General features: G+C 46.1%; 1 protein-coding gene across 1 annotated transcript in view; it reads right to left on the bottom strand.

Annotated features, from left to right (window-relative positions):
• The window catches only part of Epas1 (endothelial PAS domain protein 1), an 86,392-nt gene that overhangs the window by 18,536 nt on the left and 52,093 nt on the right, over positions 1-15,763 (bottom strand). The window contains exons 3-6 of the mRNA XM_027417972.2: positions 12,497-12,648; positions 11,993-12,077; positions 7,157-7,275; positions 6,854-7,059 (exon numbers count right to left, since the gene is read on the bottom strand). Of these exons, the coding sequence (XP_027273773.1) occupies positions 6,854-7,059; positions 7,157-7,275; positions 11,993-12,077; positions 12,497-12,648 (562 nt within the window). The remainder of the gene's footprint in view (positions 1-6,853; positions 7,060-7,156; positions 7,276-11,992; positions 12,078-12,496; positions 12,649-15,763) is intronic.

Genomic DNA, 15,763 nt, shown 5'->3' with positions numbered 1-15,763 from the left:
CAAAGCGGAGGACAGAGTGTATTCTTTAATGTCAAGCAGAAAGAGAAGACGGCCAAGGATGAAGGGAGCAGAGACAAGGCCGGGCAGCTACCAGGAGTCAGGAGAGAAAGAAAAATAGGAAATAGACAATGCATTGGTTACTTGGTTCTGAGGCCAGTGTTACCCCAAGAAAGCACGTGGTGGACTAGACACTGACTCCAGCCTTCAAAATGAGATGTGCCTGTAGTGTGTGAGATGACCTATTCATTGCCCACAATGCCTCTATTCTTAAAATGGTCTACAAGTATGACTGGGGAGATGGCTCAGGGAGTTAAGTGCTTGCTGTGCAGGCATGGAGATATGAAAGCTGCTACATGGCTGAACCTATCTGTTCAGAACCTGGGTGCTGGAGGTAAGGGGTGGTGGTACGACGGGCAGATCCTGGGAGCTTACCCGGCCAGCCAGTCTAGCCAAAGCAGTAAGTTCCAGGCTCACTTTGAGAGTCTGTTTCAAAAACCAAGGTAGAGAGTGACAGAGGGGGGACAGCCACTGTTGACCTCTGACCTTCAAAAGCATGCCCGCAGGCAATAAACCCATACATACATGTACGCACAGATGCACACAAAATAAGGTGTGGTATGTTAAAATTCATGTCTAGAAGTGCTGTATAGCCTATCAGAACAAGGATAGGAAGGGAATTATTTTCTGAGTGTTGTCCCCTCAAGAGGCAGGAGAAACCAGCCACATGCCTCACGGGGCTCCCTTTATCCATCCCAGCTGTTAACCACCTTAGGTTGGTTCACGCGAGCTCCCTGGCTGGAGGCTAGGGAAGTTTGGATGCCGTTTCTATCCCTGTTCCCAACAGAGGTAAAAGGTTTGCTAAGTAAGTTAATCATATAAACAAGATGGCTATGGAGTGTCTGAACTCTTTATGAAAGCAAAGGTTTTGAGTACTTTTAAACCACCTACTTTTTCCCCCAAGAATGTTTCACTAATAAACGTTGGCCCTTAAGACTGACCTTTCCTTCAGCGCCTTAACAACCCTTAAGACACTCATTTTAGATTCTGTACATTTATAAGCATTGGCAATGCATTTCTTTAATGATACCTAGATTATTCACTGCTCAGATATCAAGACCTATTCATTTTAATACATTTTATATAGACTGTATTTGTATACTGTGTTGTATAATTTGCCCTAAGTAACAGCACTTAAACCTTGCCACTCCTTAAAATATTGGCCAGTTATATTAAAGTCTATACAGCCAACACTGGGGTTAATGAAAAATCAATTTCTACCCTCTTTGTGTGATGTGTTGTCTGTCTGGAGGGTGAAGTTACACACCAGAAGGTAGCCTGGTCTCTATTCTAGACCAGCCCTACCCTGCATGACACCAGCTATCTTTCAGTAGACAAAACCCCACAAACGGTACAAGAGAAATGTGAGAAGCAGATCATGGAATGGTTTGAACTGTGAGAGCTAGGAAACTCTGAGATAAACTAGAGAGAGTTTGTAGGGCATTTCCAGCAGTCCAGATGAGGCAGGACAACATGCAAGTATTTTTTACACAAACATGATTAGGGCTGATTCCAGAACATGGTCAGCTGAGCAGATAGATACAAGGACACAGAGCACATTAGAGTCTAACTTTAGGATCTAAAGAAGCACATGATAACTCCTGAGAGGTATGGGCCCGCAAAAGTACGTAGGATCAACCAGAATACATGCACTGTCCCTGCAAGAGAGAACCTTGAAATTAAGATTATACCATCCTAGAGAAAAAGCAGCAAACAGTTTATGAAACATCTCCAATATGCAATAAAAGAACATGATATTCTACAATCAATTTGCTTGAAATCAATCTTTTTTTTTTCTGACTTAAAACACCTCATAGCAGTCTTCACACCTTTTGATTCTTTGTAATTTCCTCCTGAAAACTGCATTGTATGTGTGTCTGTGTGTGGGTGTGCACACCATGGCATGTGTGTGCAGGTCAGAAGATCACTTGTGAAAGTTAGATCTGCCCTTCTGCCATGTGGGTCCTGCCTGGCGGTTGAACTCAGGCTTGGCAGCAGACGCCTGTCTTAGCTGAGCCATCTCACTGGTTTCTTTTCATGGGCTTCAACTCTTCTCTTACTTCATTCATCTTATTGTTCCTAAGCTCTCTGAATAAAACGAACTCACCATAAATCTTTTTCCCCCAAAGATTTAATTTTTTGTGTGTGTGTGTGTGTGTGTGTGTGTGTGTGTGTGTGTGTGTGTATGTGTGTGTACATGTGAGTACAGATGCCAGAGGTTGGAATCCCCTATAAGCAGAGTTACAAGTGGATGTAATTATATGTATGTTGGGAGGGAACAGACCTTTCATGCAGGCCCTCTGCAAGAGCAGTATGCACTCTTAACTACTGAGCCATCACTACAGCCCCACACCATAAGTCTTCTTAACTTACTAACCTGACTCCCGGTTATGCCCTGCATTGTTTTGACAAAACAGGCTTGCTCTCAAGTTCCTTGCCTGTAAAGACTAAATGGTTTATTTTTATTCATTAGTTTCATGTGCTTACTGTAATTTTCATACGTCTTTCGAAGCTACAGGATGTCTTAGTTAGGGTTTCTATTGCTGTGATGAAACACCATGACCAAAAAAGCAAGTTGGGAAGGAAAGGGCTTTATTCGGCTTACACACTTCAGCATTGCTGTTCATCACCGAAGGAAGTCAGGACAAGAAATCGAGCAGGGTAGGAACCTGGAGGCAGGAGCTAATGTAGAGGCCATGGAGGGGTGCTGCTTACTGGCTTGTGCCCAATTGCTTTCTCAGCCTGATTTCTTATAGAACCCAGGACTAGCTGCCCAGACTTGGCACCACACACCATGGTGATCAATCAGTAAATGAGAAAAAAATGCCCTACAGCTGAATCTCAAGGAGGCATTTCCTTAGCTGAGGCTCCTTCCTCTCTGATGATTCTAGCTCATGTCAAATTGGCACAAAAAACCCAGCCAGGACACAGAAAGACTCACAGAATCACACAGGGACTACATGATTTTTTTTTTTTTTAAAGAAAACTCTTAATCCTCTTGATGAGTTGGCTTTCTTCACAGTTATTCTACATGGCCACTAGATGGCATGTCCACATGAATAAAACAAAAACAAAAACAAAACAACAAAAAAATCCCAGCCCCTGTAAAGGATTTGGGAATGACTTTGGTCTTCCTTGGATGAATGGCATGTTCTGTTTTGTACTACAAATTCACTGTGGTTTCACCAAGATGCTTGTGTCTCAAGCTCAGAACTCTTACCCACCAGGAGTCATTTCTTCCTTGATATAATAGTTTCGATACATAGCAGATGGTCCCTGAGTAACAGCTCATGAATTAGTTCCTTAGTATTTTAAGAACAGGCTAATAACTCTTATGTTTGAGCACACAGTAGAGAAGAGCATCAGTTATACTGATAATAAAGACATCTTTAGCACTCAGGATGCTGAGGCAGGAGGGTTGTTGTGAATAACAGGCCATCCCTGGGAGCGTGGCTGCTGGAGGGAAAAAGACACACTTTTATTTTAACCTCCATAAGTGACTTTACAACCTGTCATCTGGGCTATCGCAGTCAGCTGTAGGCAGGCTGAGCAACCTGCATCTGAAAATGCGATGCTCACATGTGCCCAACATGACATCTAAAAGGTTCCGGGTTCTAGAGCACTTTGGATTTTGAATTTCCAGGTTGAATTAGGAAAATCTATACAATATTTTCCCCAAATTCTCAAATCTGAAACGTGTTTAGCTCCAAGCTTTTCAGATAAGCAATAATGTCCAAGTCACGATTGTGTCCTGTACATAGCTGTGCATAGCTGGGAATGGCAGAAGTTATGGGGGGGTTTTAAAGTGTTTACTGTCTCAAATAATGAATAGAGAACATCAAGCACCACCCCCCACACACACACACTAAGGGACCATAAATTCATTTTGAATGGCAGGTGCATCAGAAGCAGAAGTTTTATGGAAACCTGAGAGTTCAACAAGTGATCAGAGACCTCTGGTATTGCCTTCCCCACTCTCTCCCTCTCTATGACCCCCACCCTTTTTCTCTGATTAGATACGTGAAGATCATAGACACTATCAAAGGAAAGTGCAGAATTGCCTCACATGTTACTGTGGGTTCAAACTGCCTGCCTTTCTTCAGCTTCCTTCTAGCTTTCACCAGGGGAAAACCACCCCCTTTGTGTCAGATGTCACCGACCAGAGGAATTCCCTGGGTAATGGGTTTGGAGCATTTCTCCCAGAAGGGTATGTTAGTGGGTGTATGTACACACACATACACACTGCTCCCCAACACAGTGAAAACAGAACTAGCCCCTCCCCACAGCCCAAAGCAATCGAGACATAAAACACTAAGGGATTAAATACTTAAAATAGTCCCTTCGTCAACCGTTATGCCTGTACCCTGGATACCTAATCCGCTAATCGGTTAAATGCTCTGTGTGGTACAGCACTGGGTGTTTGCATCCTCTTCACTTATCTCTCCAGCACAATAGAATTGTGTGTGTTGGGCCATGCCAATAGGTTCCTTGAAAGGCCAGATTATGCCGGAAATACAATGTGTCCTTAGACATCACAAACAGCATCTCCCCCCACGATGACTCACAACGCCCTAAATCACAGGATCCTTCAACTGAGAATCTACTCTGCATGCCAGTCCTGAGCCAGACTGAAGAAGTCACCATGGTACTCTACCCCCTTCTGTGTACATGGTGTCTTCAGTCCCTTTAGGTGCCCATTTTCCTGTGGCATTATCCCTTCCCCTTTTAACCCAAGGCTAGCACTTTTACCTAAAACCCATTCAAACCACAATAATGAACAAACAGATTAATGTTGAACTAACTTTTCCAAGGGATATTTCCCTCAACCTTAAAAATAACCAAAGTCTGAGGGTTCCTTTCTAAAGTCTTTCTCTTCTGTGATCTACAGATGGCAAGTGATCTGAGGTCAGCAGGGCTTCCCTGCTTATGAAGCTTGGTGATGGCTGAGGTCTATACAGAGGTACCTCCAGCTTCATCACCCACAGCCCTGGCCACCCTTAAGTGGCTGGATAAGGGTCCCAAGTACCATTTCACCTCAAAGCTGGTGACACTTCCCAGAGTATCTCAGAGGACTGCTGAGAGCACACACCATCTGTCTTCTGGAATATTCAGTGTGGATCAAGGATCACATGTGATGAACAACTTCCCTTGAACATGGTTCCAGGGACCACGACCGTAACAGCAGTAGCAACACTAAAATGACTATCAGAGCTAATTGATGAAGTTCAGCTTTCTCTCCCTACGAGGTTGTAATGTTCTTCCTAATTACTTAGTAATAAACTTACTTAATAAACACTTACTACCTCCCAGTGCCCTGAGCCCTAACTCTGCTGTGGTCAGAACTAGGACACAGGAATATGTCAAGGATTCTTTTACATAACTTCTGAAATGGGGCCACAAATGACAGCCAATCCTGACATGAGGACGTTAACTCTCACGGGTTCTTCTAGACTCAGAGTGAAGAATCTAAGCTAATCTGGAAAGCAGGGATGCTCCCCTGGCAGAAACAGATGCCCATAGATGTCTAACTGGGAAAGAAAGGAGCTGGGCCTAAGGCTGGTAGGAGCTTATGTCTTGAGCCTGGGAGGCCTCCTGCTACTGGGGAAGACCAGGCAGTTACTTGCTCATGTGAGTCATAGGCTTCAGAAGCAAGCCCATCCCCTTGAGCTCAGGAAGAAGATCTTTGCTTTGGGGAGGCCAGGGGTGGGTATGAGCTAAGACACAAGACTTCCTTATGCTATGGAATGGTACTGTGCCATGACCCTCTGAAATACACCAAGAATAAATCATTCACTTCAGGGAGAGTGGCTCAGAGTTTCAGGTAGTACAAAGCTGACTCAGGACACTGCATCAGAGAGGTCATGGTTGGTAAGGTGGTCAGGCATGGTGGTGGCATTTACTCAGGCTAGGCGGAACCCAGCCCAGTCCCTCTCTGGGCTTTCCTGCCTGAGGTGTAAAACACTGCTCATCACAATCTGTTCTCTACATCCAGATCCCAGAGGCAGGACAGGAGGGAGTTAGAACTGTGGTATAGTCTACACACACCTTATACCTAATGATGACCCCAACAATAAAGATGGCATGCCTTCCTTGTGCATCCTTCTGTGGGCTTCCAGCTTTAAAAGGGGTGAGAAAAAGAGCTCACACTGACCATGTATGAATACATCAGAGCCTAGGCTGTCTAGCAAGTCCATACTCTTTATCACTTCTGGGTCTCCCAAGGGAATGTCTAATTGCTTTGGAATTAGGGATTAGAGTTCAGCCTAGCTCACTATAAAGTCTTCACAAGGAAGCCAGCTGCTTAGAATGAGGCTGTACCTAGTAAGGATAAAGGCTGAGTGAAACCTGTCAATTATGGAAAAGAACTAGAGAAAGACAACTAAGTGTGGGTCACTATCCTGAACCCTACACTTCTGGCTGACCTACAAATCAGAATACTTATAGAATTTCTTCTGGACTCTTGTCACATGGGACAAGAAACTGCCCTTGAAAATTTCTTCAGAAAACCAGATAGGTAAGTGAACAAATACACACATACCATAGTAATGACAATAATCACACCAGAATAGCTCTGAAGACAGACAGACCCTGAGGCTGTGTCAATGGGAGACTTCAAACTATGATGCTAGGGTCCTCTGGTAGGGCTGGTAAAATGACCTAAGTCTAGGAAGTTGCAGGCAGCAATACAGCACTTAGGTCCTAACCCCGTCCCTGCACTGTAGGTACACTCTCACACACAGACACACTCAGGTAAGGCCACCCTGTGTGTTCATGCCACATAGTCCCAATGCCTCACCTGTCGTCACAGTAGGTGAACTTCATGTCCATGCTGTGGCGGCTCAGGAAAGTCTTACTGTCCAAGGGGATGTCCATGTGGGATGGGTGCTGGATGGGTTCACACATGATGATGAGGCAGGAGAGCAGTGGCTCCTTGTAGCCACACAGGCTATTGTGAGGAGGGCAGTTGTTGTAGACTCTCACTTGGCCGGTGCAGTGCAAGACCTGAGGACAAATGACAGGAGTCAGAAAAGTCTGAGAGTGCCAAAAGCAGGGCCAGGGTTTTAGGTCACATGACTCCAACCCATGGCTAATAGCCTACCTTCCAGGTGGCTGACTTGAGGTTCACAGTCCGGCCTCTGTTGGTGACTGTGCACTTCATCCTCATGAAGAAGTCACGTTCGGTAGACATATCCTTGTTTTTCTTCCCAAAGCCAGAGCCTGAGTGGGGAAGAGCGTGGGAACCAGTTGATTTAACCGAAATCACAATGTTTCTTGGCAACTTGTGTCATGTTTCCTGGCCATTTGTAGTTCGGTGCTTGCAGTGTGCCATGGACATAGATAGAGTCCTTCGTGCCTAAAGACTAATGGTACCTCTGCAGCTGCACCTGCCTCAATTGTGGTCAGATTAGAGGACAAAGTGTGTCAAGGAAGCTTTCTGTAAAACTTCTATCAATGGCCACTTCCACTCAGGGGCCACTGGCTAATACCAGGTCCGTGCAGGCTCAGTGGAGGGGCTACTGGAAGGGGCAGAAACCAGATGCCTCTCTCCATCTTGGAGAGACAGGTGCTAGGCCCAATGAAGACTGAGTAGAAGGTCCTGTGTTACTGCATCACCAGGAACATGAACACCCAAAGGTGGGGCTGCCCCATCATTTGGTACCCTCTGCACTTAGCATGCAGTCAGTCAGTGCACTCAACGCTGTCACTTGAGAACAGCAAGGCTCTGATCAATCTCAGCAGCCTCTTGTGGGGGTAGGCCTGGTGCTCTAGTCACAAGTTTGAGGGAGACTATGGTTACTCCAAAGACATAGTCTTCCCAGTCTGCTCTTTCTAACCCATCTCTCAGGAACGGGAACAATTTATGTCCTATTTGCATCCTGGGACCACTATGTTCTGGATAATGTGCCATTAGTTTTCTCTTTATGGTGACATGTGTCAAGGAGGGGAGGGGAGGGGGGAAATGAACACACTCACACACACACACACACACTCATACTCTCACACTCACACAATGCACATTCACACAATGCACTCACACACATGTACACGCACATTTACACTCTCACATACTCACACACATGCACACTCACACACACACTCTCACACACTCTCACACATGCACACGCACATTCACACTCTCACACACTCACACACATGCACACTCACACTCTCACACACTCACACACATGCACAGTCACACTCTCACACACTCACATACATACACACTCACACACATACATGTACACTCACTCATGCACACGCACATTCATGCTCTCACATACATACATGCACACTCACACACACATTCTCACACACTCACACACATGCACACTCACTCTCACACACTCACATGCATGCACGCTCTCACACACTCACACACATGCAGGAACACTCACTCGTGCACATGCACATTCACACACACTCACACACTCACATACATGCACACTCTCACACACACTCACATACATACACACATGTACATTCACACACACTCACACACACATTCTCACACACTCTCATACATACACACTCACACACACTTATGCACACACACACACACACACACACACACACACACACACACACACACACCTTGTTTTAATTGGAACTGGGTGGACAAGTCTATCCTAAAGGTGTTCTTGACAAGGATCAGTTAAGATCACCTTTCATCCAGGATTAAACAAATCACCGAGACAAAGAACACACAGCGTCTTTCCTTCCGTACAAGTCCCCAATGCCTGCCCAGATTTTCTGCTTCTTGTTAGGTAAACTGGCAAATCAAAGGCCAGGTGTGTCTAAGAAAATGGTATCTATACCGCCATCTCCATTCTGGGCCTTCAAGGCCCAGCATCACAGAGAAATTTAGAGCCTTCCTTCAAATAGTCATACTACTCTTTCTAGGAGAAGCTGCAGCTGCACCCACACCTCTGAGGAACCTGGCTTAGTTGACTGACTGACACAGTCTAGAAGGGCTGTGTATCCAAAGAATCAGGACTCTTGAGCTGGACTCAAATACCTTTTGGGGAGCCCGCTAAGTGACAGATTGACTGTTGTTCTGATAAACTGTTTCATATTTATGACTCTTATGATTTTGGTTTTTTGGTGGGGCTAGTGAGGTGAGGGATTGTAACCGGGCTGGGGGAGCCCCCAGGAATTAGGGATGAGGAGACAAGAGACTCATTTCTGGCTGTTTGTCTGGGTTGTTTTAGTGGGCTCTTATCTTGCTAACCTCCAGAGTCTCCCCATTCTGGCATACCATAGCAAGCTTAAACATTTTCAGTAGCTCCCAACTGTATTTGGGACAACGTCTGAAGACCTTCCACTTTACCAGCAAAGCATTCTACGGCTTGTCGCCCCGTCTTTTCTTCCTCCAGGAATCCACCCTGACCCTCTGTTTGTAGACCACCCAGAGTCGAGTCTATGCAGACTGAAACCTTCAGTGAGCACTTGCTGATCCACTGAGTTTGATTGATCCCAAATCCCATTCATGAATCAAAAGACGTAAAGTTCTACTCAGATGAGGAGACAGCACTTAACTGTGAGCCAGTGCATCTGAAAGCTAGAAAACCTGGACTCAGCCTGGCCTTTTGCCATTAACTTGAAAAGAAAGAAACAGCAGTATGGGAGTGAGACACTGAGTTTAGGTCACGGAATCAATCTGAGGCCTTGGTCAGTACTGAACTGAGACCAAGAGCCTAGGGGCCAGTGAGTTCTCCAGTAAAGAAGCAGCAAGAGTCAGTTCTTTAGAAAGTGCTTTCTGAAGCTGGGCATTGGTGGTACACGCCTTTAGTCCCTGCACTCGGGATGCGGAGGCCAGCCTGGTCTACAGAGTAAGTGCCAGAACAGGCTCCAATACAGAGGAACTCCCCTCCCCCACACACAAAAAAGTGCTTTCTGACAGCTTGCAGGAAAAGACGAGTGGGCTAAAGGGTAAATAAACTATGTCTGAACAGGCCACACCACAGTCTCCACAAGATTTCTCCTCTTTTTGTTTTGTTTGTTTGGTTTCTGGCTTTTCTTTTAAATTTAGTTTTAATTTCTTTTGGGGGGGATCTGACTGCACAATGTGAAATCCATAAAGAACCAATAAAAGTTTTTAAAATAAAGTGCCTCTGAACCCTAGGTTTGTTGGTACATGTCTCTGATCCTAGGACTTGGGAGGGAGGATTACAAGTTTGAGGCTAGTCTGGGCTACAAGATCCCATCCTGGGGCCTGGGTAGTATGATAGCCCCTTCACCATAGAGAACTAATCATTCTATATAGTCTAGAATTTCTCAGCAGCACAATACATTAAATGGACCCATGCTGGTCCCCAGCCTGTGTACTCTGGGAGCCACCTGGGCAAAGCCTTTGGATAGAAAGCAATGATCCAGGTAAGAGGCTGGGGTAGCACTGGAAAGGGAGGTGGCTATAATTTTACAAAGCTTGGTAAGTCCAAGTGAGGATTACAGTGCTCTGTACCAACAGCGGCGGTGAGCCAATGAAACATCAGCTTTTGCAGCATGCATGGTGATGAGAAAACCTTGCAGGTGTGGTGTCAAGTGCCTTTGTTATTCAGGTCAGATGAGCACACGCCCTACTGTGGTGATGGGTGAGAGATGACAAGGATGATGTCTTGATGGGCAGTCTGTCCAGCCCAGTGATAGGTGCTAGAGTTCAGAGAGGATCTTGGAAATCAAAGGTTGCCACTGCTGCCTACAACTGTAGCTCATTTTGTTTGTTTTTGAAAGATTTATTGAAATTTTATCTGTGTATTTGTGTGTACTTTTGTGCAAGTGTCCACAGAGGCCAGAAGAGGCTACTTGATGTCCTGGAGCTGGAGTTACAGGTAGTGTGAGCCATTGGATATGGGAGTTGGGAGGCACACTCGGCTCCTCTAGAAGAACTGCCTGTGCTCTTAACCACTGAGCCATCTCTCCAGCCCCAGAGGTTTGGTTCTTCTGAAGAGCCTCATTCATGCTTTTGTTTGAATGTTACTAGAGATGAAGCCAAATGCCTTCTGCCTGTGTGATCATCATACCTACTGACACTGACTGGATACCCACAGAGATCAGTACAACAGAGCTTTAAAATCTCCCCCATCAAACCTTTCTGATTGATGTCTCATCGTCACAGGCTCCATTCACTACATGGCTCCTGTAATAGCTAGTCTTCAGTGGTGATCCTAAGGGCCATGCCTCCTGACACACACCCAGACAGATAGGCCTGAACCTTACATTAATCAGCAAAATAGGGGTAGAAGCTATGATGTCCCAGTTTCAGGACTCAGGCTTGGGAGGGTCTGTCCACTTCTACTGTTGCAGCTGGCAGGAAGAAGAGAGCTACGTGGTCTTGAGCTGCCACGTAAGATGGCTATTCTATGAGCCCGCTCATGAAGAAAGCTACTAAGAGGATCCATAGTGGGCTGCGGTCACTGTGTCCCAACTACCAGGAACAGGTGAGCCATTTTGAACACTTCTGCCTAGTCCAGCCTCCGATGACTGCAACCCAGCTGATGTCATCTAAAACAAGAGACCCGCCCACAGAACCCACAGAAACTTGGGAGATTGCTTAAGCCTGTGTTTTGGTTGGTTTGATATACAACAAAAGACATCTGTAGCATCTCCCATAAATAATCTGGTGTAGATGAAGTTATTGGTTTGGGTGGTGTCACTTGGCAGAGATAATTGATCTCAGGTGATGAAACCTCCTAGAGATGGCACCCTGACCTGATGGAGTACCCTGGTAGTATGACATCAGGTGTCCTGTATGGCCACCAGCAGCTTTTCTGAGTCCTGGGTCATATAATCTCAACTCAAAGGCTGCACATCCACCCACGAGCTAGTCCAACTGGAGCTTATGGGTGTCAGTTTTCCTGGCACCATGCCATGATCCATCTGGCCTTTATGAGCAGGCTTGGGGGAGGGGATCACAAGAAGAATGCAAACACTTTACCATTTTTGAGAGTCAGGTTCTCACGGATCTCCTCATGGTCACAAGGGTGAGTGAAGTCAAAGATGCTGTGTCCTGTTAGTTCTACCTGTTTAAAAAGCAAAGGTAGACTTTGTCACTCCTCATAATGAGGTCAGATCCCAAGAGGGAAGCTGGGATAACTTCTAGATTTGGAGACAAGGAGGAAGATTGACTTGAGTGGTCATTGACAATCTCTGGCCAACATTAAGTTTGTGGGCTTACAGATGCAACAGTGCTATTGGTGGTGACAGGGACTTGATTCATAAGGGTTGCCATGTTAATCTAGCAATACGAGATCTGCTAGGTTGGTCACAAGCAATGTCAAGCCCCATGCCACTGGGAGCAGGTTCCTAAGCCTATGGCCCAAGAATCATAATCATCAGGATGCCAAGAAGCCAAGAGAGATGGTGGCCAGGGCCTCCTAGTAGTTTCTGTCCCCAAATGAAAACATTTGTCCCTTTGGAATGAGGCAGAGGAGGGTGTCACCTGGGTCAGTCCCATGAACTTGCTGATGTTTTCTGACAGAAAGATCATATCACCGTCTTGGGTCACCACTGCAATAAAACCTTCCAAGGCTTTCAGGTACAAGTTATCCATTTGCTGGTCGGCCTCAGCTTCAGATTCATTTTCAGAGCAGACTGGAAAAAGGACAGACAACACACATGAGTGTGGTGTTAAAACAGACATGACTGAAAGGATAGAGGACTGCCAGGCATGGCTCCAGGGCACAAGGTGGACTTCCTGGGAAATGCATGTTGCCAACTATCCAAGTGTCTGCCCCATGCCTGATGAGTGGACACTAGATGAAACACCCTGAACATATTGACAATGATTTTGGGACAGCGTGGTTGTTGTGGTAACAGTACTTGAGGTATCAGTAGTAATGGTGATAGTAGAGGCTAGAAATATTTTAGCTGCTCATATATGTGTGCAATAACCACAGGCAGACACTGCACTAAACATAGAAGTTACAATGACTCATGAAGTAGGGACTATTCCTACTCTCATTTTACAGAGCTGGATACAAGGTTGTGAAGTCTAGAAAGTTAGCAAGCCCCAGGGGCTGAATGGAGTGGCCATGTCCAACTATCCTGCAGGCTTTGCAGTCAAATATTGTATCTATTCCTAGATCTGTCTCCCACCCATCTATGACTTTGGGTAACAACTGTTTGAACATCAGTTTCCTCATCGGCAAAACTAGAATAGTGATTTCTATCACCTTGGTATCAATCATTGTGAGCTATTTACCACCATCTACCCCATCTAAGATACTGCTACCATCCTCACATTGTTCAGAGCCAAGGTGGAGAATTCATAGCACCCACCTCACAAAGCTAAATAAACACTCACACATACTACAGTGGGGCATCCAAGTAGTGGTACAGAGAGCAAGTCCTCCGTGGGTCAGAAGAAGAGAATTAGTCTGCAGTGGTGAGGGGTGAAAGAGCCCACCTTGATATAGAAGCTCCATTCTTGTCTTGCTGGACAAGTAAAGAAAGCCCAGCATTCTGAAGAACCTCCTCTTCCAGCCCATGGGGCAGAGAGGTGGCATCTCAAAGCACTGCTTTGGAGACGTTAGCCTGGGAATAGCATACAGAATAGTTTAAAGAGAATGAAACTTAGAGGCACAAAACAGAGTTGAGAGAGCAAGTGACAGACTAAACAGGTGGATGCTGGGGCTAACGTGGGGAAGAGCTAACCCCAACCATGCACTCTGTATACCCTGGACTACCAAGTACACCTTTGCTATCTGCAAAATATAGGCTCTGCTCCTGTCCAGACAAAAAGAACTCCCAGGCCCTGGCCCTTTGCTGTTGTCCTCACACTACAGACTGTACCTTCTTCTAATTCATTATTTAATGCCAAATGTACGTGTGCTTTGAAAATCTGCATTCAACCAGGTGTGGTACTACACACCTTTAATCCCAGCTCTTGGGAGGCAGAAGCAGGTGGATCTCTGAATCCAAGGCCAGCCCGGTCTATACAGTGAGTTTAAGGCTAGTCAGAGCTATATAACATGACCTTGTCTCAAAGAATACGAACAACAACTACTATAAGAATATGGATTAATCTAGCATAAGCATCAGTCCAAGAATGCCTGGCTTGATTTACAGAACAAGAGGCTTAGAGATTAGGTTGCCACTTAAGATAGTTAATATTCACTGGTGTAAAAGGAGTCTTTCAAATGGAGACTCTTCCAGGGAGCATAAAATGCAATTAGATAGCTGGGCTACTTGGCCAGTGACATCATTTCTGCTGCACAGTCAAGATCAAAGACCCTTGCTGAAGCAAGGACACTGGGTTTGTTTGGTTCTCCTTTCTTCCTTTCTGTGAACCCTCAAATGTGAGATTTGGAAGAACAGCCCCAGATGTGCAGATGCTCCTATGAAGGGGCTTTGGTGGGCCTGCTGGGAGCCAGCTACTTTTCAGGGCACAGAACCATAGAACATGCCAGGGTCATGGATCCTGCCACTACTACAGAGGGCTGGAATGGGACTTTCTCCTGGTAACCTTTCCTTAGTTTACCAAAGCGATGAGACACAATGAAGGCAATGCCAGCTCTTCATACCTAGTTCAAGCAGCTAACACATCCTACTGCCTCCCTATGCCACACTGGATACCCTCCTGGGAGCTCAGTCCAGTGCCCTTTGGCAGCTGACTAGTTTTCTGGACTAATGAGGATGAGCTCATTGTGGGGGAGCAAGAGAAGTAGCTGCTAATGTTAGTGCCCCCAGGGCACTAAACAGGGGTGTCAGGAGAGAGGGTACCAGGGTGCATTAGGGCCTCCTGGAGGTTAAGAAAGAACTTCTGGGCCCAGGACTGCTATGACATTTATGGCGTTTTGTGCCAAGTTAAAAAAGAAAAATGTGGAAACCACTGCTGAAAAGTTAAGCCAAGCCCAAGACCCTTGCCAGTGTGAGGAGACTATACCCCACCCAGGATGGTGCTGGAGGGCTTCTGTCATAATTCAGGGGATCTGGGTGTGCTTTTATTTCCTCCCTCACCTTTTAAAAAAAATGTTCAGAAGGTGTCAAAGCTGTTGCTCCAGGAATCACTTGCTGCGGCCTATCTCAATTCCAGGTTATATCACTAGCCCCTGTGTAGAGAAAACCAGCCAGTCTGGGCAGGGGCACCTGATCTAGGAAATAGGCAATGAGAGGGCTTCAGCTGCATTTGGGTTACACTAACTAGGTGGCCACTTTTCCCAGACAAGCCGAGTCCAGCCCTGAAGCCTACTGAGAAGTTGTTTTCTCTTCAGAGTCTTTGATCTCAGTGGTAACACTGACTTCAAAACCTGGAGTAATCCCAACACAACCTATTTGGGTTAACTAGGCCCAGGGAAAAGAGTTCTGCTTAAAGTTTCCTGTTTTTAACAGGCCTAGCACAGCCAAGCGCTTTCTGTAGCGTCTAGTCTGCTTACTTCCAGGAGGTGGCGAAATTGGCTACAATTGGCTACAGTGGAGGGTTGACTAGCCTTTGGAGGGAAGGAAGAAGAGTTCTCTGGGGCCATGAAGATTAACAGAACATCTTGAGACTGAAGTCACAATGGCTACAGGGTCAAGGACACCAGCAGTCCGTCCTGTCCCCCCCTTCCCTGGGACCCTGGGGCAGCCAGGCTCAGGCGTGGCCTCTTCCTTCAATGGAACTATTTGCTCTTGCAGCACCTGCTTATCCTCCCAAGAGTCTCCCAAGGAACATAGCCAAGTCACTCCCAGCCTGGACAAGGGAGGCTGATGTCCCCGGCTCCTGCAC

The sequence above is a fragment of the Cricetulus griseus genome, chromosome 5 (genome assembly GCF_003668045.3).
Source record: "Cricetulus griseus strain 17A/GY chromosome 5, alternate assembly CriGri-PICRH-1.0, whole genome shotgun sequence".
Lineage (NCBI taxonomy): Eukaryota > Metazoa > Chordata > Mammalia > Rodentia > Cricetidae > Cricetulus > Cricetulus griseus.
Note: the sequence above shows the minus strand (reverse complement) of the source record. Positions and strands in the feature narration are given on the sequence as shown.